This window comes from Pongo pygmaeus, chromosome 14 (genome assembly GCF_028885625.2).
Source record: "Pongo pygmaeus isolate AG05252 chromosome 14, NHGRI_mPonPyg2-v2.0_pri, whole genome shotgun sequence".
Classification (NCBI taxonomy): domain Eukaryota; kingdom Metazoa; phylum Chordata; class Mammalia; order Primates; family Hominidae; genus Pongo; species Pongo pygmaeus.
The window spans coordinates 49999697-50023704 of NC_072387.2; the positions used below are offsets into that span (position 1 = coordinate 49999697).

The 24008-nt window shown below is 45.7% G+C and overlaps 1 protein-coding gene across 2 annotated transcripts; it reads left to right on the plus strand.

Annotated features, from left to right (window-relative positions):
- The first annotated feature begins 10285 nt into the window (after nucleotides 1-10285).
- RGCC (regulator of cell cycle) lies at nucleotides 10286-23715 on the plus strand. 2 transcript variants are annotated; one of them, XM_054446843.2, is made up of 5 exons: nucleotides 10286-10530; nucleotides 11057-11241; nucleotides 19723-19831; nucleotides 21665-21727; nucleotides 23322-23715. In XM_054446843.2, the coding sequence occupies exons 1-5, from the start codon at nucleotides 10482-10484 to the stop codon at nucleotides 23327-23329; spliced, it is 414 nt and encodes a 137-aa protein (XP_054302818.1). In that variant the 5' UTR covers nucleotides 10286-10481; the 3' UTR covers nucleotides 23330-23715. The 2 variants fall into 2 exon arrangements, with proteins under 2 accessions (XP_054302818.1, XP_054302819.1); XM_054446844.2 differs by having other exon boundaries at nucleotides 10289-10530; nucleotides 11057-11242; nucleotides 19730-19831.
- Nucleotides 23716-24008: the final 293 nt, after the last annotated feature.

Here is a 24008-nt window from a genome sequence, read left to right on the forward strand (position 1 = left end):
TGTCCTCCAAAATTCTTATGTTAAAACTTAATTGCCAGTGTAATAGCCTTAGGGGGTGGGTTCATTCCCTTCTGTCTGTTCTACCACGTGAGAACAAAGCAAGACGGCCCTCACCAGACCCTGGATGCTGGTGCCTTGTTCTTGGATTTCCCAGCCTCCAGAACGGTGAGAAATACATCTCTTTTTTAAAATTTATTTTCTTAAAAAAATTTTTGGTAGAGATGGCATCTTGCTATGTTGTCCGGGCTAATCTCGAACTCCTGGCCTCAAATGATCCTCCTGCCTCGGCCTCTCAAAGTGTTGGGATTACAGGCATCAGCCACCACACCCAAGGACATTTGTGTTCTTTATAAATTACCCAGTTTGCAGTATTTTTTTATAGCAGCACAAGTGGACTAACACAGATGCCAATTAAGAAAAAGAACTGGTCTTTAAAAATACAAGAAGCTGTGGTTGTCCTGTTTCAAATCAAAGTCTAACTCATCTTTCTCTGGAAGGAGATCTGTGTGACCGAATGACCTTCTGGAACTTAGAATGTGTGTAAATCCCACTATAAGGATGTGATGGTTGATTTGGGCCTAGGGCCAGACACAGAAAGACAAACACCACATGGTCTCACTCATACGTGGAATCTAAAAAAGTTGATTTCATAGAAGTAGAGGGGAATAGTGGTTACCAGAGGCTGGGAGGGTAGGGAGGAGGGGAGAACAGGGAGAGGCTGGTCAATGGGTACAAAGTTACAGTTAGACAGGAAGAGTAAGTTCTGGTGTTTTATCACACAGCTGGGTGACTATAGTAAATAACAACGCAGTATACATTTCAAGAACCTAGAAGAGAAGGTTTTGAATGTCACAACAAAGAAATGATAAATGTTTAAAGTGATGGCTATGATAACTACCCTGATTTGATCATTATACAATGTAAACATATATTGAAACATCACACTGTAACCCATACATATATACAGTTATTATATGTTAATTATAAATAAAAATTAATAAAAGATTTAGGCTCAGGGCTAATGAAAGATTTAGGCTCAGGGCTGATGAAAACTCCCTGTCCCTTCTCAGTGAGGGATGAGATGGTCACTCATCATCTCTGTCACTATGGTCAGGTGGCTGAGGACCAGAGGAGGCCCTGGGACAGAAAAGGGGCTGAGTTTAAGCTTTGCCTTTTATCTGCTTCTAGGGAAGGAATCAAGATGCATACAGAAGGGGACTCACATGCAGGCACAGGAGATATGTACAAGGATGGTAACTGTAGCATTATCTGTGAGAGAGAAACACTGGAAATAACCCAAGTGCCTATCAACTGGAGAGTAGATGAATAAATCATGCTGTAGGCATTCAATGGACTTCTATTTGGCAGATAATGAATAAACTAGATCTGTGTGTATCTCAATAGGTGCAAAAGCAATACTGAATGAAAATAAAGCATGTTGCAGCATGAAAGCAGTTATGTAAACTAGAAAAACCACAGAAAGAAATTCTGTAGGTTTTTTATGGAAACATAAATATAGGAGGGGAAGGAGGAGAAGAAGAAAAATCCTAGTAAGATACCAGTACACGCTCACCAGAATGGCTAATATTAATGAGTCTAACACATCATATGTTGGCACAAATATGGAGCAGCTGGAACTCTTAGACATTGGTGGGAGCGTATATTCATTCAAGCACTTTGGAAAACGGTTTGGCAGTATCTGTGGAAGTGAAACATATGCCTATCCCGTGATTCTGAAATTCTGCCCCTAGATAGAAACCCAAGAGAAGTGAGTATACATGAGCACCAAAATAAATGTACAAGGATGTTCATAGCAGCTTTATACTAGCCAGTGACTAATCAAACCAATTTGGTTATTCTACTTCTAGATATAGATGTTAGATAGTCTTAATCATGTACCCAAGAACACAGGTGCAAGATTATTAATTGCAACACTATTTACAACAGCAGCAACAACAACAACAACAAAATAACAACTCAAATGTCCACCCTCAGGAGGATGCATTAATTCTGCAATAACACAGATGAATCTCATAGACATTATGTTAAGCAGAAGAAGCCGGGCATAAACGATTACATGCAATGTAATTTTGTTTTAAGGAGCTCTACAATAGGCAAAACTAATTCCTAGTGACAGGATTCAGAATAAGGGTTCATTATGGGGTGCTACTGATTAGAAAATAGCATAGAGACCCTTCTGGGGTGATGATGATATATTACATCTTCATCTGAATGGTAATTACACAGGTGTTTACACAAGTAAACATTTATTAAACTCTACACTCAAGATTTGTGTACTTTATTGTATGTTTAAGTTAGGTCTCAAAAATATCGGAAGCAAGCATGACAAATTGTTAACATGTTAATTCTTGGTGGTGGGTACACACAGTATTACTCAATCTCTATGTTTTCGTATATATTAAAATATATTTATAATTAGGAAAGAGAGAGGGTACTAGTCCTTTGGAATCAAAGTGACACTCATTCTAGAGGTGGTGACACTCCATTTGAGTCCGGGCCCCTTGCCCAGCCATCTCCCCAGTGTGTGGGCACGTTCCCTTACAGTGGGGTGCAGCTGACAGCAGCCAACCAATCTCTCCTGGGTAAAGACCTTCTTCATTTGTTTGGTAAATTATAGCAGCTGTTAAAGATGGGACTGTTTTGTAGGCTCCTCTGAAGATCAGCTCGACTGATTCTTTAGCTGACAGGGACCCTGAGCCATCATGCAAGATCTGGGTTGGATATCTACTTCCCTGCACCCCAGCTCTGGCCAGAGGGAGAGCTGCATTTGAAGGTAGCCTCATGGCCTCAGCTCCCAGATTGGCTGCTGGTCTATTAGCTCGAGGCATCACCAGTGGGTGCCAGGGGCAGGTCGAAGAGAATGAGGGATGGAGAGAGAGAAAAAAAGAATGTAAAAGGGGATAAAGAAAAAGGGAAGGAAAAGACAAAATGAAAGCTGCAGATGACTTGCCGTGTTGCTTCCAGGACCTGGGTTCTCTGCTTTATTTCCTCCTCCTCCTGGCTGCCCAGCTGTCCACCTTGCAGAAACTCAGAGATTTAAAAGTAACACCCTCCTAGAATATTACGAATAATATAACAGGGTGTACACCCCCTGTGACATTAGGAGTAACATCTCCCTAGGATATTACGAATAATGTCACTGGGGGCACACCCTCTGTGATATTAGCAGCAACATCTTTCTAGAATATTATGAATGATATCACAGGGTGCAAACTCACTGTGATATTAGAAGGAATATCTCCCTAGGATATAAGCTATCATATCACAGAGTGTACACACATGGTGTACACCCACTGTGTTACTAGAAGCAATATCTCCCTATGATATTATGAAAAATATCACAGGGTGTACCCTCTGTGGGTTACTAGAAGTAATGTTTACCATGGGTATTACAAATAATATCACAGTGGGTGTACACACATGGGGTACACCCACTGTGATATTAGGAGTTGTATCTTTTGAAGATATTACAAATAATATCCCAGTGGGTGTACCCCATGTGTGTACACCCACTGTGATATTTAAAGTAATATCTCTCTATAAGATTACAAATAATATCGAAGGGTGTACACCCCCTGTGACATTAGGAGTAACATCCCCCTACAATATTGAGAACAATATCACATGGTGTACACCCCTGTAACGTTAGGAGTAACATCCCCCCTGAATATTACTAATAATATCACAAAGTGTACACGCTTTGTGACATTAGTAGTAATATCCTGCTAGCATATTTTCAATAATATCACAGAAGGAACACACCTGTGACATTAAGAGTAACATCCCCCTAGAATAGGAAGAATAATATCACAGGGTGTACACCCCCTGTGACATTAGGAGTATCATCTCGCTAGAATATTACGAATAATGTCACTGGGTGTTATCTTCTGTGACAATAGGAGTATAGACCCCTGGGAAATTATGAATACTATCACAGGGTGTACACCCCTGTGACATAAGGAGTAACATCTTTCTAGAATATCACGAATAATATCACAATGTGTACACCCTCTGTGTCATTAAAAGTAAAACTGCCGTAGGATACTACGAAATAGAACACAGGGAATACACCCTGTGTGACATTAGAAGTAACATCCCCCAAGGATATAATGAAGAATATCAGAGAATGTACCTGCATTGGGACATCAGCAGTAACATCTCTTTAGGATAATACGAATAATATCAAAGGGTGTACACGCATTGTGAAATTAGTAGTGATCTCCCGCTAGGATATTAGGAATTTTATGACAGGGTCTACACGCCCTGTGACATTAGTAGTAACATTTTCCTAGAAGATTACGAAGAATATTAAAGGGTGTACAGGACCTGTGATTTATGAGTAACATTTCTATTGAATATTGCATGTAATATCACTGTGTGTACACTCGTGTGACATTAACAAAAGTATAACGAATAATTTCACAAGGTGTACACCCTCTGTGACATTAAAAGTCACATTTAACTAGAATATGATGATAATATCACAGAGTGTACACCCTCTGTGACATGAGGAATGACATCTTATAAGGATAATGCGAGTAATTTGACAAGGTGTACAAACCCTGTGACATAAGGAGTGACATCCCTCTAGGATATTATGAATAATATCAAAGGGAACATACCCCGTGTGACAATAAAAGTAACCTCCCCTTAGGAGATTAAGAATAACACCACAAGGTGTACACACATTGTGACATTATTATTAATGTCCCGCTAGGATATTGGGAATAATAACACAGTGTGTAGAGTCCTGTGACATCAGGATTAACATTCCCCTACAATATTACGAATAATATCATAGGGTGTATACCCGCTGTGACTTTAGTAGTGGCATCTTGCTAGAATACGGAAAATAATGTCCCAGGGTGTTAACCAAGTGTGGCAGTAGAGACAACATCCTAGGAGTAATTGAGTAATATCACCCCCGTCTCCCCTGGATATTACGAGCCACATCGCAGGGGGGCGGACACCCCCCGCGATGTGGGGAGTAATATCACCCCCCTGTCCCCCCCGGGTATTACGAGCCACGGTGGTCACACAGCCTCTTTACTTTATTGTCAGTAATATCTCCTCCGCCTCTGGAAATTACCAGCCATATCTCAGACGGGTGTACGTCCTCTGCACTATTTGCAGTAATATCATCCTCTTCCCCCTGGATATGAAGAACAATATCACAGGAGTGTTTCTACCCCCAGCGCCATTGGGTGTAGTATCATCCTCTCCCACGTTGAAATTAGGAACAATATCACTGGGAGCGTGTCCACCCCATGCGCTATTGAAAGTAATGTCATCCTCTTCTCTCCTGGATGATGGAAAAAATATCACTGGGGTGGTGTACACTTTCTGCGGTATTGGGAGTAAGATCATCCTCTCCGACTTGGAATATTAAGGACAATATCACAGGGTGGCTGTACACACCCTGTGCTATTAAGAAGAATATTATCCTGTTCCGCCCTGCATATTAGGAAAAATGTCACAGAGTGGGTGTACACCTCCTGCGATATGGGAGGTAATATCATCTTCTCTTCTTCTGGATAGTAGCAACAATATCACATGGGTTTGTACACTTTCTGTGACATTGGGAGTAATATCAACCTCTCCGCCTTTGAATATGAAGAACAATATCACAGAATGGATGTACACCCCCTGCGATATTGAGAGTCATATCAGCCTCTCCTCTCCATGGATATTGGGAGTAATATACCAGGGTGGGTGTACACCTCCTGCTGTATGGGGAGTCATATCGTGCTCTCCCATCCTGGCAATTAGGAAAAATATCACAGGGTGGGTGTCCACAGCCTGGGATATTAGGACTCATATCACCCTCTCCCCCCTCCGGATATTAGGAACAATATCACAGAAGGGGTGTACACTTCCTGCGATACTGGGAGAATAGCATTCTCTTCTTCCGTGAATATTAGGAGCAATATCACCGGGTGGATGTACACCCACTGCTATATTGGGAGTAACGTCATACTCCACCCCCTGGATGTTATATTCGGATCAATATCACCGGGTGGGTGTACACCTACTGCGATATTGAACGTAATATCATGCTCTCTCCCTCCCTGGACATTAGGAACACTATCACAGGTGGGTGTACACCCACTGTGGTATTAGGAGTAATATTAGTATGAATTATTACACCTTGATTATTAACATGAATATGAATTACCAATATTAATATTAAATAATTGCTAATAAAAAGTTTTCAGATTACTAATAATATTAATTATTAGGAGCTATTATTACTGTTTTCTAATGAATAAGATCAATATCACAATATCAGGCATTAATCATTAATATTAATCATTTATTGTTATCGCTAGTATAACTAATATTAATTATGATTATTATCAGTATTGATTTTAAAAATTATATTATCAGTTATTAATATTGATGATTATTAGTATCAATTAATAGTTGATATTATTAATTGCGATAAGTAATATTGCAACATTCCTCACAATATCGCAGAAAATGTACAGCCCCCTGTGATGTTGTTCCTGATAGCCAGGGGTAGACGATGACATTACTCCAAATATCGAACTGGGTGTACATCCCTTCTGTGATCTTGTTGCTAATATCCAGGCTGGGAGACGACGGTATTAATCCCAATTATCCGGAAGATGTAGACTTCCCCTGTGATGTTGTCCCTAATATCCAAAAGTGGAGAGGAAGATATATCTCCCAATTTCGCAGGGGTTGTATACCACCTCTGTGATACTGTTCCCAATGTCCAGGGGTAGAGAAAATGACATGACTCACAATATGGCAGGGGGTGAACACTCCCTCCATGATATTGTTCCTAATATTCAGGGGGGAAGAGTATGATATTACTCCCAATATCCCAGGGGGTGTATAGTATCCCGACCTGTGATAGACTCCGCCACGATGCGGGGAGTAATATCACGCCCCTCTCCTTCCCTGGATATTACGATACACATCGCAGGGGAGAGGGCGACCCCCGTGATGCGGGGAGAAATATCACCCCCCGACCCCCGATATTACAAGCCACATCGCAGGGGGGTGGACACCCCCAGTGATGCGGGGAGTAATATCTACTCCCCTTCCCCATGGATATTAGGAGCCACATCACAGGCGCATGGACACCCCCCGCTGATGCGCAGAGTACTATCAACCCCCGTCCCTCCCTGCATATTAGCAGCCACTGTGGATACACAGTGTATTTACCATATTTCCAGTAAGATTATCTTTTCTATTGAACCTTAGGAACAAGATCACAGAGGGGTGTACACCTCCTGCGATATTGGGGGTAATATCATTCTCTCCTCCACAGCATACTGCGAACAATATCACAGGGGCGTGTATTCCCCCTTTCTTATTGGGAGTCATATCATACTTGCCTTCCATATATTAAGAACAATATCAAAGGGGGGGGTGGACACTTTGACGATATTGGGAGTAACATCATTCTCTCTATCCCTGGATATTAGTAGCAATATCACAGGGGGATGTACATTTCTTGTGCTATTGAGAGTAGTATTATTGTCTTCCCCGCTGGATATTAAAAACAATACCACAAGGGGCGTCAAACCACCTGCCAAATTTGAGGGAATCTTATCCTCTCTCCCCCCCGCCGCGCCCCTGATATTAGAGACAATAACACAAGGGTAAGGTACACCCACTGCTTTATTGGGAGAAGCATCATCCTCTCCTCCCTTGGATATTAGGAACAATATCACCGGCGGGGGGGGGGGGGGGCGGTGTACTGCCTCTGCGATATTGGGAGGTAAATTATCCTCTCTTCCTCTGGATATTAGGCAGGGTATCAGAGGGGGAGGGTGTACATTCCCTGCGATATTCAATGTAATCTTATCCTCTCCCTCCCAGGGTATTAAGAACGATATTACAGGAAGGGTGTACACCCCCTGCGACATTGAGAGTCATATCATCCTCTTTTGCTCTGGATATTAGGAACAATATCACAGGGTTGTGTATCACCCCCTGCGATATTGGGAGTAATATCATTCTCTCTCCCTGCGGATATTAGGAAGAGTATCACAGGGCTGTGTACACCCCCTGTGCTATTGGGAGTAATATCATCCTCACTCCCTCTGGATAGTAGAAGAGTTTCATAGGGGTGTGTACACCCCCTGCGATATTGGGAGTAATATTATCCTGTCGCCCTGAGGAGAGAAGCCATTTCACTAACGTCTCCTGTCTCTGAAGAGGAGGAAGTAAAAGTTGGAAAACAACAGGAATGAAGTCAGTGTCAAGACCAGCCGGTGGCACTGATGAGCCGGCCTGAGGTGAAAAGATTAACTCCCCCCCCACTCTAAGCACATGTGCTCTCAATCCATCATGACCCTTTCACGTGGAACCCCTTAGAGTTGTAAGCCCTTAAACGGGCCAGGAACTCTGTCTTCCTTCAGGGAGCTGGGCTCTTAAGACACGAGTCTGCCGAAGCTCCCAGCAGAATAAAAAAACCTCCTTTCGTTAATCCGCTGTCTGAGGAGTATTGTCCGCAGCTCGTCCTGCTCCATTTCTTGGTTCCCTGACCGGGAATCGAACGCGGCAGTGGCGGTGAGAGCGCCAAATCCTAAGCACCAGACCACCAGGGGAACTTAGAACCTTGTGGGAAATAGATTGCCCACCATTAGAAGTGGGTTGGCCATCAGAAGGAAGCCTGGACGGGTCCCTTGCTTCTAAGGTGTGGCACAAGGTAACTGGTAAAGGATACCTAGACCAGTTCCCATACACAGACACTTGGTGACAGCTGGTGCTAGACCCCCCCCCCCCCACAGTGGCTAAGAGGGCAGGCAGCAGCAATACTAGTTGCAAAGGGACAGATAGCTAAGGAAAGATCCCGCTCCACCCACCCAGGGAAATCAACTCCTGAAGTTCTGTTGGACCCAACATCAGAAGATCCATTGCAGGAGATGGCACCAGAGATCCCAGTGGTGTCCTCCCCTTACCAGGGAAAGAGGCTCCCCACTCTTGAGCCCACAGTGCTTGCGCCTCCGCAAGACAAGCATATCCCTAGGCCACCCAGAGCAGACAAGAGAGGAGGACTATTCATATGATCATTGGCCATTAATATATACTCTTTTGTGAGGTGTATGTTTCAATGTTTTGCTCATTGCCTATTTTGGGTCTTTCTATATTCTGAAAACAAGTCCTGGCTGGGTGCGGTGGCTCACGCCTGTAATCCCAGCACTTTGGGAGGCTGAGGTGGGCAGATCACCTGAGGTCGGGAGTTCGAGACCAGCCGGGCCAACACGGACAAACCCCGTCTCTGCTAAAAATACAAAAACTAGCTGGGAGTGGAGGCTGAATGTTTCACTCCGTTGCATGTTAATTGCTCTACATTTAATTAGCCGTCTGTGGCGAGAGGCGAGAGGCTAGCGCCTAGCTCAGCACACAGTCCAGGGCGTTCGCCCCCGCAGGCCGCGGGGCAGGGTGGCTCGTTACTCCGTGAACACTGCAAGGCGTCCTGTTCGCTCTGCGTGGACGCGGTAGTTTCTTCCCATAATAAACCCCTTCTAGATAAAGTCAGGCTGGCGGGAGCGCCCTGGACCGTAGTTCAGGCTCCCGCGCTCCGCGGTGGGAACAGTTCAGGACTCCCCCAACTCCTGCACCTCTCGCCCCCGACCCTCTCCACTCCGCCCGCCCACCATCTCGGAAGTCCCCTTGGGACAATGCGGAGGGGACCTCCGCGTCCCCGACACCCGACTGGGACACGGCCGAGGGCTCCTTCGTCCCTCGCCGCCATCCAGGGAGGCTCTGCATGCCCACGTCCACTTCACAGCCGAGGGAACTGCGGCCGGCGGAGGTGCCTGGCACGAGGCGGGAAGCCGCGGAGCTCGCGCCCAGCAGTCAGCTCTGGTGACGCCGAGGACACCGCGTGGGCCGGGTTGTCAGGGCGCGCGGGCCAGAGGCGGGTAAATATTTGGGGCTGTAACCGGGGCTCCGGCGACTCCTCGTCACCGCGGTTCCAGGGCGGGCGCGTGGCGAGGGCGGTGCCTGGGGGAAGGGGCCTCCTCGGAGGGCGGCGGGGACAGACCCGTCGCCCCGGCTCCGCCGCCCCGCCCCGGCCCCGCCTCCGCCGCCCCGCCCCGGCCCCGCCTCCGCCGCCCCGCCCCGGCCCCGCCTCCGCCGCCCCGCCCCGGCCCCGCCTCCGCCGCCCCGCCCCGGCCCCGCCTCCGCCGCCCCGCCCCGGCCCCGCCTCCGCCGCCCCGCCCCGGCCCCGCCTCCGCCGCCCCGCCCCGGCCCCGCCTCCGCTCCGGCCGCGGAAGGCTATAAGATCTAGGAGCCAGAGCCGGAGCCGGAGCCGGTGGGAGGGCGGGCGCGGACCGTGCTGGGAGCGGCGCGGCTGGAGCGCAGCACCAAAGGGACTGGCAGGGCGGGAGTGTGCGGGACAGCAAGCCCCCGAATAGCCCCGGCTGCCACCTCGCAGGACCCAAGGCCACGCGCGCCGGACCCAGCTGAGCCGCCTCATGAAGCCGCCCGCGGCGCAGGGCAGCCCCGCGGCCGCCGCGGCCGCAGGTGAGTGCGGGATCTGGGGTCCCCTTGAAGTCCCGGCTCTGCAGATGTCGGGTGAGAAAGGAGGGGCCCCATGTCGTCCCTTCACCCCCCACCCTTCCATCCTCCCCGGTGGGAACCTGTCCCCGGTCTTCCCGCGCTGGTGGCTGCAGCCTCCTTCCTGGCCCGGGCTGGCCCCCATGTCCCACCTTCCCGCCACCACCAGCTCCGCGCGCGCCCGGAGTTGGGGGGAGCGGGGGGCACAGGTAATCCGCAGCGCCTGGGGAGGAGTCTGGCCGCGCCAAGTCGCTGGGTGACGCTGGGCCTGGCGAAGGCTCAGTTTTCTTGTCTGTAAAACGGAGTTGGTAATAGAACGCACTTCGGGGGTGGTGGAGAAGATTACAAGGTAACAGCGACTGCGTGGCTGTCACTTGGCAGAGGCGCCAAGTGTCAGTTATTTTCGGCAACCGTGGCGGCCCCTCCTGGCCCTGGGAGGTGGTCCCGCTGCCCCTCTGACTTCCGTGCACTGAGCCCCTGGCCCTGCCCGCAGCCCCGGCCCTGGACTCGGCGGCCGCGGAGGACCTGTCGGACGCGCTGTGCGAGTTTGACGCGGTGCTGGCCGACTTCGCGTCGCCCTTCCACGAGCGCCACTTCCACTACGAGGAGCACCTGGAGCGCATGAAGCGGCGCAGCAGCGCCAGCGTCAGCGACAGCAGTGGCTTCAGCGACTCGGAGAGTAAGTGCGGCCCCCGCTAGGATGGCGCCGGGATCTCCCAGCTCCCAGGACCTGGCCCGCGAAGACTGCGGCCTCAGTTTTCTTATCAGTAAACTGAGGAATGGTTTCCTGAAGCTCAACGCAGTAGGCCGAGTGGTGGCGGGGCCCCTGACGATAATCACGGGAAAGGTCGCTGGAGGGCAGGTTGGTTCACCTGCCGCCCACAGGTGTGTCACCAGGCAGGCGAGTTTAAGCAGCTTGTCCTGACTCAGCCAGACAGAACTCCCTGGACCTGCAGCAGGCCTTTCCACAGTTTCCCTCCTCCTTTCCGTGCCTCTCCCCTCTCAGCTGTAACTTTGCAGACGCGGCACAAGCGCCAGTGGAATGAGGGGGTACAGTGGGGACATGGGAGGGCGCAGAACGGAAATATTCATGAAACCAGGAAAGGTTTCATAAGCCCAAACTGCTGTTCTTGGGATTTATGAAATAACTGCTTGCATTTTCTTCTGGCCGTTAGCTCTCAGACTTGTTGCTCCATTGCATGCAGTTATGAAAACCTTTGGCACAGCTGAGTTCAAGTATTTTTCAGCCAGGTCCTCCACCAGGCTGGAGGGGGAGCCAGAGAGCACATGGGCATGAAGGTGCTTTCTGGTGACCTTTTTCACAATGGAGACTACCCCAGGGTCTCTTTGTCCTGAACAACTTTGTCAACAACAGCAACAACAACAAAATAACAACAACAACAAAAGAGACAGCTTTTTCCAGGAACTCACATGTCCTGGGAGGATTACAGGTACCTCAAACAGCAAATTAGGTGCCTTTTTAGTATTACATGATTGTTGGTTTAAATCCAGAATTACTTATTGTTTTTCAAAGTGCGAAGCCAATTTTAAACTCTTCTGTGTTATTCTTCAGGCTTTAATCCTTAGATGGGTTACAGGCATGAATGTCACTCCTTTTGCTGCCCTTGACTCAGGACGTGAAAGTAATGGCCTTTCCTTGTGATTCTCTTATTTTGAAACCTGGAGCTCTTCCTTGTTCCTGGGCTAAGATTCAGGGCTAGACTTGAACATGAGCTGCGCTTCTGCAAAGTGATGAATGCGCTCACCACCCTGGTCAGGGTTTGACTCAGAAAGCTGAGTTCCAGCTTGTTTCCTTGGTAGCACTGCCAAAGAGTTAGACCAAGCTGCAGCTTTTGAGGTGAAAGGGGACGGAAGAAAGTACTGTTACTTTTCCACTTAGAATTTTTGGACTTTGTTCTTAATGAATAGGTTCATTTTCAATTTCAAAGCAAAGTGTTAACATTTTTGAAATTTGTCTCAATTCCTAAGGCCAAACTTAAATATGTCTCCTCCTACTGGGGCATTGGAGCAAGTTATTCATCAAATACAGATTCTCCCATGGAAAAGAAAGCTAGGACAGTGTGTCACTGCTGCTCTGTGGCAAAGAACAGCTCCTTTCTAAGCAACAGCTTCACTCTGCTAGAATAGGTCTGAGCGTGCCCATTCATGGCTGATTTCAACTTCCACTGGGTGGGATTTCAGATCTAGGATCTGTTTTCAGATGCCTTAAAGAGAAGACATAGAAACACATTCTTAACAGTTTCAGGGGAGATAGCTGGGATAGTTTGTAGTTTTGCTTAGGTTATATGTGTCTGTTTTCTGCTTTTGTTGTTAACGGACTAACCCTTAGTTTGGTGGTTAGAGAAGTGATGGGAAGAACATAAAGAAAGCTCAGATGACATTTGTCTTTGCTTTAAATGTGTAGTTTTTCTCTCACAAGGCTGGTCAGAAATATTGTTGGCAGAAGCTGTGTGTATCTAAATAGTAATTTCTTAAGGAAGCATAATATGTGTATCTTAATTGCTGCCAAGAATTGAGTACAGACATTTGTTATCCTCGTTTGTCTGTTTAATGCTTTTCTATGGGAGAGAATGCTTAAGAGAGGTAGATACTACTGAAATTTAGCTCATCAAGAGGGAGACACACCAGGATAAGGATAATAACAGCAGCTTACTTTTAGCAAACACTTGCTATGATGATGATGATGATGATTTATTAGCTAGAATGGGAACTGTGTCTTCACGAATAGACTGAAGTCCTTTTGAGCCCAGATCACGTGCCTGTTTGTCAATGATGGCTGTTTATGAAGGTGTCTCTTTGAGGTGGTGGTCATCTGGCAGGAGCCTAGGTTGAGCTTTGTCAAGGCCCTGGGTGATGAGTGGGATTTACTTTCTCTAGCTGTGAAATTGAAAGGATGCTATTTAATAGTGCTATTAGGGAGAAAATATTTGCTCTGTTGAATGCTTTCAAGATATCATTACAATGTACATGCTGTGCCATACCATATAGATACATTGGAGCCAGTGTCTTGCATGAAAATATTTTGGATGAAGCTGTAAACCAATGTTACCTTTGTTTTTTGCTCTAGTTTTTACAGCTCTGTCTGAAGGTGCACGAACCTTACAAGGAAGATCAAACAGCAATCCTGTTCTTTGAAGAATACTTTTTCATTATTATTAAAAAAAAATTTAGGTTGCTTGCACCCGAAGGCAAAAAATAGCCATTCCTTGTACTGAAAGAAAAAGTTACTCAGATAGGAAAGAAGAACAGATATTTAATAAGGAAATACTCCTTCCTGTTCCCACTTTCAGGGAGGCCTCTTAAGACATGAAGAGGACCAAAATAACAATTGCAGTATAACTTCACATGGTGGGATGGGGGGTGTGGAATTCAAATGTAGTTGATCAAAATAGAGTTGTTACTTTCCTTTAGACTTGATTCCAACATGTAAAAAAATCAGGCACTTTAGTGGGAGTGATTTTAACTTCAGCAGGAAAAGGGCAATGCAATTAAGAGGGTAGTGTTTCTCAAACTTCATCCTCAGAGGTGCTTTAGAAATTGACTACCTTTGGTTTGAATTTATTTTTAGAAATATATCTTCTTTTCAGTATTTTTAAAACTGTAAAAGGTACACCATGATTTCTCAAATGTGTTAAATGAAATTTCAACTCATTATGTTTCAAGTTTTAATCAGTGTGTTGACTTTATAAGAAGTTTATAATATTAACTTAAACTTTAAAAGGTGGTATGCACTTATATCTTTAATGTATTGGGGTTTCACATAATTTTTCCTTTGAGGTGGGAAGTGTTTTGCTGCTCAATAGAAAAGGTCTGAAGTCTACTGTGTATGCTAGGGTTATTATGATATTGTAGGACCATTTAGGAAATGAGGAACTGGCTGCTTTATCATCAGCAAGACTTAGAACACCTGCATATCTTTGCCTAGACTATTCTGGCCTGGCCCTGGGAGAGGGGACCTTGTGGGCCCTGGAGAACCAGCATGACAGATGGCTTATGTGGCTTAGAAGCCACTGAGGTAGAACCTGAACTTGTTCAAGCTGTGAGAGAATGAGGCCAGTGAGGAGCCTTCAGGGTTCCCTGGTACTGTGTTAGCAATTCTGCATGGGTGACAGGTCTTGTGATGCTTGGCAAGGCATATAGAGGGACAGTGCGGTCCCAGAAAGGGAGCTGGGACAACGGTGGAGAAGTTGAGGAAAGACGCTCTTTCTTATTTTGCCCCCCTTTGGCGAGGCTATCAGAATTTAGATTTTCAGGAGGAGAATTCAACCCACACCCGCAGCCATTCCCTGTGGCAAAAGGGAGGTAGGTCCAAAGCTTTCTTTTTCTCAGTTAATTACTATAGTTTGCTTGCTTTAAACGTGTGTGGGATCGTTCTATATTTACAGGAGCCTTGGGTAAGGTTTACTGTCTGTGGTTTTACTTCCCCCTGGAGCAGCACGTTGACATGCGCTAACCCTAAATTACCTTTCTCCCAACCCCCCGAGCTAAAAAAACACACCTACCTTTTAAACAAGCCTCTATTTTGCAGCAGAGTTTCTCAGACTCTGTTAGTTGTATATTTTGTATGCTTTTCTTTCTTTTGATGGTGCCTTAGAAAACGCGGTCCCGGAATTTGAGGTTCCTGACTTCAGTACACTAACTGGACTTGCCAGGGATGTTTCTAATGGGAATTTGAGATACATGTGAGATGGTGCTTCGGAGCTGATTGAAGCCGATGTTGTAAGGCCCTCAAATATCCAGCCTTACCACCTGTCAGGGTTCCCCAAATCATCACTGTTCTAGGTCCCTCGAGCCCCTATTAATAGCAGCACCTGATACCTACGCAGGGTAATAATACATGAATATGTGATCAGCCAGCAATACATTGCTGTCATTTAATCAGACTAACTGGCTATTACTTTTGCAAGGAATAGAGTTCCAGGGGAGGGAAAAGAACAGGATGTCCGACTTTGCCTACCTTGAAATCTGTCTTGCGTGAGATTTTGCCCATTGTATATTCTTAATAAAACTCTGTGGAAAGAAATTTTATTGGTTAAGGGTAAAGAGAGGTCTAGAGCTTGGGGTACTTCTGTGTTGAGGGTTTGTTCTTGGGAGGTTTGTTCTAGGATGCCACCGAAGCGAAAGATCTCTTAAGAGTGTTGCTGCTCTCTCTCAAGAAGAGGGAGAATCTTGATTCTGTTTATTCTCTGTGATTACCTTTTCCCTCTCAGGAGTGCTATTCTACACTTTGCTAGGAACTTTAGAATTCAATCATTAAAACCACAGGCATTATACACAGAGCACCTAGGTTATTGTTCTTCTTCTAACAAGGAAGAAACGGAGTGACTCTACAGGGTCATGCGGTTTTCACATGGCCTCTAGACACCCATTCGACAGTGGCATAGATGCTAGATGCCCACTCGCCAGTGGTGTAGCTTTGAGGCCTTGAGGGCTCTCTTTTCATCTGTGCCATACACAATGTGTAAATATCATCACAGGGTGTGCCTCAGCTGCAGCAGGTTTGGCTCAAGGATGCTGGCGGTCAGCTTCTTCTTGATGGTCGAAGGTTGAACATTTCAAAACTTGGAGTTGGGTCTGTCCCAGATTGTACACCTCATGGAAAGGGAGTGAAGTCATGGTGTGGCAATGAGCTGGGGCGTGAGCTAATGTGTGTCTGTGTGTGTGTGTGTGTGTGTGTGTGTGTGTGGTGGCCAGGGCGGGGGCGGGCAGGAGGAAGTGAGTGTAGCTGTGCTGCCATGCCTCTGTGTGTGTGTGTTTCTATATAAGTAGATATTGTAACTAGTATTTTTCCTCCTCTTCCTCCCTCACTGTGGGAGTGGCTGTCAGTTTGTCTGTATATTTTCTCAGTTAAGGAAAAATTCTCACGTCAAGAAGGCATTTAGCCTGTGAACCTAAAGGATCAGAGGGCAGTCCTGGCAATATTCCGGATCTATGGCTCATTCTCTACAGATTCTCTCCAGGCCCCATGAGTTACGCTGAGCTTTTCCTGAATCTTTGCTGGATTCCTTTTTTCTCCTGCTACCATCCTCTTTTGTAATGGCCTTTCCATATCTAGATTGTTCCTTCTCCCAACATTCAATAGTGTTTGGCCTCCTTGCCTGTGAGGTGAAAAAATTGTGGTGTCTTTCTCCCCTGCAGAGGAGTGTACGTGGATGGAAACTTGCTAGAGAGTAGGGGAAGAAGAGAGCTGAAGTTCAAAGTCAGGGTAGGGCCTGTGGTGCATGCCGGGTGGGTGGAGTGAACAGTGGCGTGGAAAGTTGCTCTCCCAGGCCAGCTGCTTGTGGGAGATAGAGAGCGGAGGTGTGGTCCCTGTGATCTGGGCCAGCCAGCCTCTGGGCCAGGGAGGAGGGCGAAGCTCTCAGGTATCCTTCATAGCCACAGATAATGTGCCAAGGGCCTCGTATTTTCTGGCTCAGAGTCTAGGCATGAGGCCTGCCTCCTCAGGACCCTCTGTGGTTTTCTCGCCCCTAAATCTTGCCTTATCTTCTCCCCATGAGTTTCTCAGGCTGTATTTGTGGCGATTCTCCTGGTGACTGCATGGTGACAACAGTAAGGCTCCCTTGCAGGTCTGCAGTGGGTGTGGCCAGCTTCCTGTGTGAAGGGGAAAGGGCTTCCCTTGGGAGAATTGGAGAGCTCCTTTGGAGGTGGGCTCATTTGAGGGAGCCAGCAGGAGGGCTTCCCGAGAAAGGATCCACAGAGTCCAAGGGTCCTGAGAAGTAGTAGCAGAAGCACCACAAAAAAGTGTCCCGTGGTCAGGTACACTGGGGAAATGGGTCTGGTTTTGTTTAACCACAAGTCTTTTCAGGATGTTGGAAGTGGACATACCCACGGGAATGACCAAGGCTGTTTGGTGTTTCTCAGGTGTACTTGATCACACAGCCCTCGGAGGACCAGCCTTCTGAGGAATGTATTTTTGGGGAAATGTAGGTATCAGGTCCAGGGTTTTGGATCTCAGTCCATGTTCATCTTCAAAGCCCAGTGATGGTGGTCGTTTCAGGTGAGCTGGGCTGGACCTCTGAAGGAAGCAAAGATTGTGAGGGTTGCTCTCAAGGATCTTCTGGGCATGTTTGGAAAAGTGGACAAGATGGTGGTGTCAGCGAAAAAGAGCAGGGGGCAGGTGGGCCCCTGGGCAGGAGAGGGTGGGGGGAAAGGGAGCCAGGTGAGGCACCTGAGAAGTTGTGGCAGCCTCTTAGGGACAAAGCCGAATTTCCCTGAGACCAGAAACCTCTTCTTCCGGAAACTCTGATACTTTTTGTATACCGGGCCTATCTCTTGTCACTTAGGCAAATTCCTTTTCAGTTAATGGGACCAAACAGAGATGTTTTTGCCTCCTCCTAAGCTGGGGGTAATTGGCTTAAAGTGGAAGAATCCCGAGGAGGCGGGGACCTGGTAAGGCCCCCATCATTCAGCTGCCCTCTCATACCTGAAGAGCCACTTCTCTGCTCCAGCTGTGGCTGGCTTTGTGTTTTGTTTTAACCAGGAAGGCTGTTCCCTGTGACCTCAGGGGCCACATCCTGCTTCTGCTGCCTGCCTTTCCTTTGCACCCTTTGAGTCAGTGCTGCTCAGCCAGCAGCCCCTTTCTGAGTCACAGCCACACAGCTGGGCCAACCGTGGGTTGGTTTCCTTCCCCTTAGCAGGACTCAGAGAATCTCAGAACTTTAGAGCTAGAAGTGCCTTTAAGGATTGTTTAGTCCACCTTCCCATTCTATTGATCAGTAAGCTAGGCCCAGAGATACCGTCTTGATCAAAGGCACCCTAGTACTTAGTAGTTGACTGGATGGTCTCCTTGACTCCCAGTTCAGCCTTGAACTTCTGGGGCCTCATCTTGCTGTCGTTCAAGTCTTTGGAGGTATGAGAATAGAGGGAGCCATGAAGTCACTCCAAGTGTCTAATAGATGAACTTCCAGGAGAAGATGTCTTTATCTTTGACCTTCTGGCTTATCTGAAGAGTACAGACTCTTAGGAAAACCTCTCTTAAGTAAAAGAGAGGATTATTAAATTATAGGACAGCAAGAGAGCAAAGATCTCTCTTGAGCAGGGAAAGAGGCTTAAGTCATGGGATACCAGATGTTTGTATTTTAGGAGGCTCAGAGGGCAGAAGGGACATATTTCACTTGAGATGATTCCTTTTGCCTAAAATCCTTACCCCCCCGCACCAAGCCCCACCATCAACCAAGCACTGGTCATGATGATCCTATCACCCCCTTCCTGTATTAGGGAAGCAAGGGCCTTTGGTGTACTTGATTGGACACACAAACACACTCTCTCACACACTTCTCACTCACACTCTCACACACTCTCACTTTCTCACACACACACACTCACACACACTCCACACACACACACTCCACACACACTCACATACACTCCCACACACACTTCTCACTCACATTCTCACACACACTCATTTTCTCTCACACACACTCTCACACACACTCCACACACATGCACACATCTCACACACACTCTCACACTTTCTTACACAGTCTCACACACACACTCACACTCATACAGTCATCCACTGACTTTCTCACACACACACTATCACACACACACCCACACTCACACACTCATGCACACACACACACACTCTTTCACCCAAACACTCTCACACACACACTTTCTCTCACACACACACACACTCTCTCTCTCCCCCGTCTTGAATCATTTTGGGGGCATAAACATAAAACCTGGAAATAAACCTGTTTTCTAATCTTTTTTTTTTTGAGACAGAGTCTCACTCTGTCGCCCAGGCTGGAGTGCAGTGGTGTGATCTTGGCTCACTGCAAACTCCACCTCCCAGATTCAAGCGAGTTTCCTGCCTCAGCCTCCCAAGTAGCTGGGGCTACAGGCACATACCACTATGCCTGGCTAATTTTTGTATTTTTAGTAGAGAGGGGTTTCACCATGTTGGCCAGGCTGGTCTTGAATTCCTGATCTCTGGTGATCCACCTGCTTCAGCCTCCCAAAGTGCTGAGATTACAGCCGTGAGCCACCACGCCTGGCTGTTTTCTTTATTATAGATTTGCAGCTTTGGCTTATTTTGAAGACAAATTGTTGGTTATCAATAGACTATAAAGTGATAAGTCTATAATCTCATGAGTACTATTTCTAATGAGTATATTTTCCTTCCTGAAAAGTGCAGATTCACTTTATAGGAACAGCTTCAGCTTCAGTGATGAAAAACTGAATTCTCCAACAGACTCTACCCCAGCTCTTCTCTCTCCCACTGTCACTCCTCAGAAAGGTAAGGTCATTAGTTGGAATTTGAGTTTTTTGCTTTTTTATTCCTCTCCCCTTCTCAATCCCTTCTCTGTCCCTTTTATCCCCTAAACAATCTTTCTCAAATGTACAAAACAAATAGGTAAGACTAATGTCTTAATACTGTAGAGTATACAGTGGATTTTTTTATTTCTCAGGATTTTAATCAGTGTGAACATGAAATCAGATAATTTGGGGCAGAAAACCTGAAGTCACAGGGAAAAAGAAAATTTGGAGACTAGACTCTTCTCTCTCATGTGATGTAATCAAGACTGTGCAAATGACAGTGTTTCTTAGGAGTCTCCTCCCAGACTTGTTGGTTCTAGAATTTAAAACTCAGCAGTTTGCCTTTGCAGATAGTAGAATTCTTTTTAGTGCATTAATTATTTAACCAATGCTTTCAGATGACCAATTTAGCAATTAAATGGGGTTGTCATTATTAGATAAGCTATGATCTAACATGATTTAAAATAGCAGCTCCAGCCTGTCTCTACTGTGGTATTAATAGACCTAAAATGTCTTTAAAGATGCATAAGCAGTTTCTTATTTTTTGGAACTGGTAAAATGTCTTCAGCTAGAGAGTTGAATGTTCTGTTACATTGGACAAGTGCCTTTTTGAAAACAAAAGGAGTTTTTTTCCTTCAGAAAAGTTATACTTGCTGAAAATAGTTGCAGAATGCAATAAAAATGGAACATAGTTAAAAAGAAATGACAATTCCATCACTCTTTTCACTTTGGCAATAAGACAGGACTTCACTCTTTTTTCAAAAGAGGCATTTTAAAATTCCCCTCTCAACATAGCAACATTAGCACCCACTGGGAATTCTGCCACTATCCAGCCCTCAGTCTGTAATGGATCTGTTGAATTCAGAGACAGAGCAGTATAAAAAGTAGCTTAAAACGTGCTCAGATTTGTTACCTGATCCCCAAGAGGTAGGAATTAAAGAGAGAAAAAAAGCCCGTAGTGGCAAATTGACTTAAAAAGCTAAGAACAATTAGCCATTTGTAGCTAGCAGGTGTTAATTAATAAAACTGTCCAGTACTGCATTTCAGGGAAGGCATGAATGATGTGATGAACTCTACAGAAATAAAGTCAGCTATATGAAAAAAATCTCTACATCTGAAGCTCTAGAGAGAACCAAATCAGAATGAGGACTCGTTACCTTGTGTGGGTACCTGGAGGGGATGAGGCTGTCCTGGACCCAGAAGACTCATGGCGCCTTCCCTGTACCATTTTGATAAGAAACAGTGAACTCTTCATTCATTTCATATTGGAGGAACTCTGAGGGCTGCAGCGTTGCCCTGGGGGGACAGCACAAGCAAGAACGCATCAGAAGGCTAGTGCCGCAGGAATGACACAATCTAGGTGTCTGCTCTGCACAGTGCTATGCTTACTGAATTTTTTGACTAATAACTCATATTCTACACAATACAAAAACCAAACTCCTTTTATCTTCCCTTCCTGCTCCTCACTCTCCTGCAAACATTTAAGACAGTGAAGGAAGATTCCTCTTCTATGTGAGGGAGAAGTGGGGTGGGATGGTTGGAGAGGGTGGTGATGAACTAAAAAATAAAGAAACACTGAGGCTAGTCTTCAGAATCAGTTTCTGAGTTTACTGTATCAAAACACTGGAGCACACACTTAGGGTTGGCCCAGGACACTCTTCAATTAAGTCTCTGAAAATAAGGAGGTAGATGTAAAATAGAAATAATCCATTCTATAACTCTGGAAGTTCCAACTTCCTGGAAAACTCAATGTGGAGTCATCAGCTGTCTTTGTTATGGAAACTGAACTCTCTCTCTCTCTCCTGTTTCACAGCTAAATTAGGAGACACAAAAGAGCTAGAAGCCTTCATTGCTGATCTTGACAAAACTTTAGCAAGTAAGTACATGTCTGATATTAAAAACAAAAAAACAAAAAACTAACAGACACTTCTGATAAAGTGTTGTAATGTTAACCAGCTTGCCGTGGGGCAGAAAGTTTCATCCTAAGGCTTCTTTAGGTTTAGAAACAGGGCCCTAGGATGGGGTGGTGACTCATGCCTGTAATCCCAGCACTTTGGAAGGCTGAGGTGGGTGGATTACCTGAGGTCAGGAATTCAAGTCCAGCCTGGCCAACATGGTGAAACCCCATCTCTACTAAAAAATAACAAAAATTAGCTGGGCATGGTGGCACACACCTGTAGTCCCAGCTACTTGGGAGGCTGAGGTAGGAGAATTGCTTGAACCTGGGAGGCGGAGGTTGCAGTGAGCTGAGATTGCGCCACTGCACTCCAGCTGGTGACAGAGCGAGACTCTGTCAAAATAGTAATAAGAAGAAGAAGAAGAAGAAGAAACAGGACTCTAGTGGCTAGGAATGAAATTCTGGGATAAGCTTGTGTTAAAGTAGACCATGTGCATTTCCAAACAGTGAGAACAGCTCACTAGCAAACAACGGCATTTTGTTTGAGAAATGGAGAGCAAGCAAGACTGGAGCATTACCATCATGATGGCCTGTCAGGCTTTTCAGAGAAGAAATGAACTGATTAACCACAAGTGCATTACTCCAACAAGCCAAAAGGCTTTCATCCCATGGGCCAGGGTAATTTTCCCAGGTTAGATCCAGGGTTTGGGTGAAATTTAACTTTAAGATGTGGGTGCCAAAAGAGAGAATTGGCTTGTGGGGCCTTTCGCCAGAGACCCATGCCAGTGACTGAATGACCTGGATTAGGTATGCATACTTGCAAGCCTCTTATTTGGGAATTACACTAATGGTTACCTGTTTTGTGTGACCAAAAATGTTGAGAACTGAAGACATCAAATTATAACTGCAGTATAGGGGCCCAGAAGAAGGGACCCTCACAATCTATCTATACACTCTATTTCCAAAGGATAAGATTGCAAAAGCCAGGAGGACCAACTCCAGCTTCTGGGATGGAAGGTTCAGCAACTCTGCTATGGGGGGTCCTGTTTAGTCACAGAGTGGGCTAGGAAAATTTTGTCCCAGCCCCTTAATTTTCCAGTGGAAGGGTTGATTTTCTATGAGAAGTATTTAATGCTCTTCTTTGGTAAAGAGCCGGGTAAACTCTGAAAAATTAAATCCAAAGCTGGTTATTTAAAAATAACTATGTTCTTAACACTCTTGCAGACAAACCTAAATATCGGATAGAAAGTCCTTGTATCATCTCTATTTGCTTGAAGATTTTATTGCCTCTTTTCTTATGTACTGCACCATCTTACATCAGAAGACCAGGGCTTGTTTTGACAGGGATTATTATAATTGCAGCATAATTTGTATTAGACCCATGTAACAAGCCTGTCTACTTCATGGAAATTGCAGTGGGTTGCCCAGTCATTCCAGTTAATCAGACACTCATCGTGTGGGAAGCCCGGCATGGAGTTTGGTGCTTTGATGCACGTCTGAGACAGTGTGATGTGGTTAAGCATAGGAATTGTGAGCCTCTGAGTGGATAACCTTACCTATCTCTCATTTACAGGTATGTGAAACAAGAAGTTCTGGGTCCTTTCATCATAAGGGAGAAGCTTCAGAAAGTTCCGAGGACCTGCTAAAATCAGCTACTAGAATCTGCTGCCAGAGGGGATGAAGACGTGCACTCAACCTTCTACCAGGCCACTCTCAGGCTCACCTTAAAGTCAGCCCTTGATCCCATTTCTGGGCAATTTAGACAGTGAAACTGACTTTGTTTGCCTGCTTGCAGCGTATTAGAACAGATGATCCATGCTAATATTGTATTTTCTCTTAAAACATAGCTTTCCTGTAATTTAAAGTGCTTTTATGAAAATATTTGTAATTAATTATATATAGTTGGAAATAGCAGTAAGTTTTCCCGTGATAATATATTTTTGTATACAAATAAAATTTGAACTGGAGTCTGCTTCCTTTTCTTTTTATTTTTTAAAATATATTTCCATTCAAATAATATTCTAGTGGGAGTAACATGCCTCTTGTTTCCTTAGCAAGGCCCCTGGGTGCTGTCTGATTGCACTAGACAAGAGGACAGTAAACTTAAAGTGTTCCTTTAGCTCATTCAGTGCTCTGGAAGGAAATGCTGGCAGACGGCTGCTGGGAAATTTTAATTTGAGGATTGTGATTTCATTGGAAGTTAGGTTTCTATTCTGTCTCTGCCCTCCTTCTCATATCTTGGCACCATTGCAGGTGGCAT

Coding starts and splice junctions, on each gene's coding strand:
- RGCC (XM_054446843.2), top strand. CDS start 10,482: ATGAAGCCGCCCGCGGCGCAGGGCAGCCCCGCGGCCGCCGCGGCCGCA. Junction 11,242..19,722: donor GTGGCTTCAGCGACTCGGAG/AGTAAGTGCGGC, acceptor TCCTTCCTGAAA/AGTGCAGATTCACTTTATAG. Junction 19,832..21,664: donor CACTGTCACTCCTCAGAAAG/GTAAGGTCATTA, acceptor CCTGTTTCACAG/CTAAATTAGGAGACACAAAA.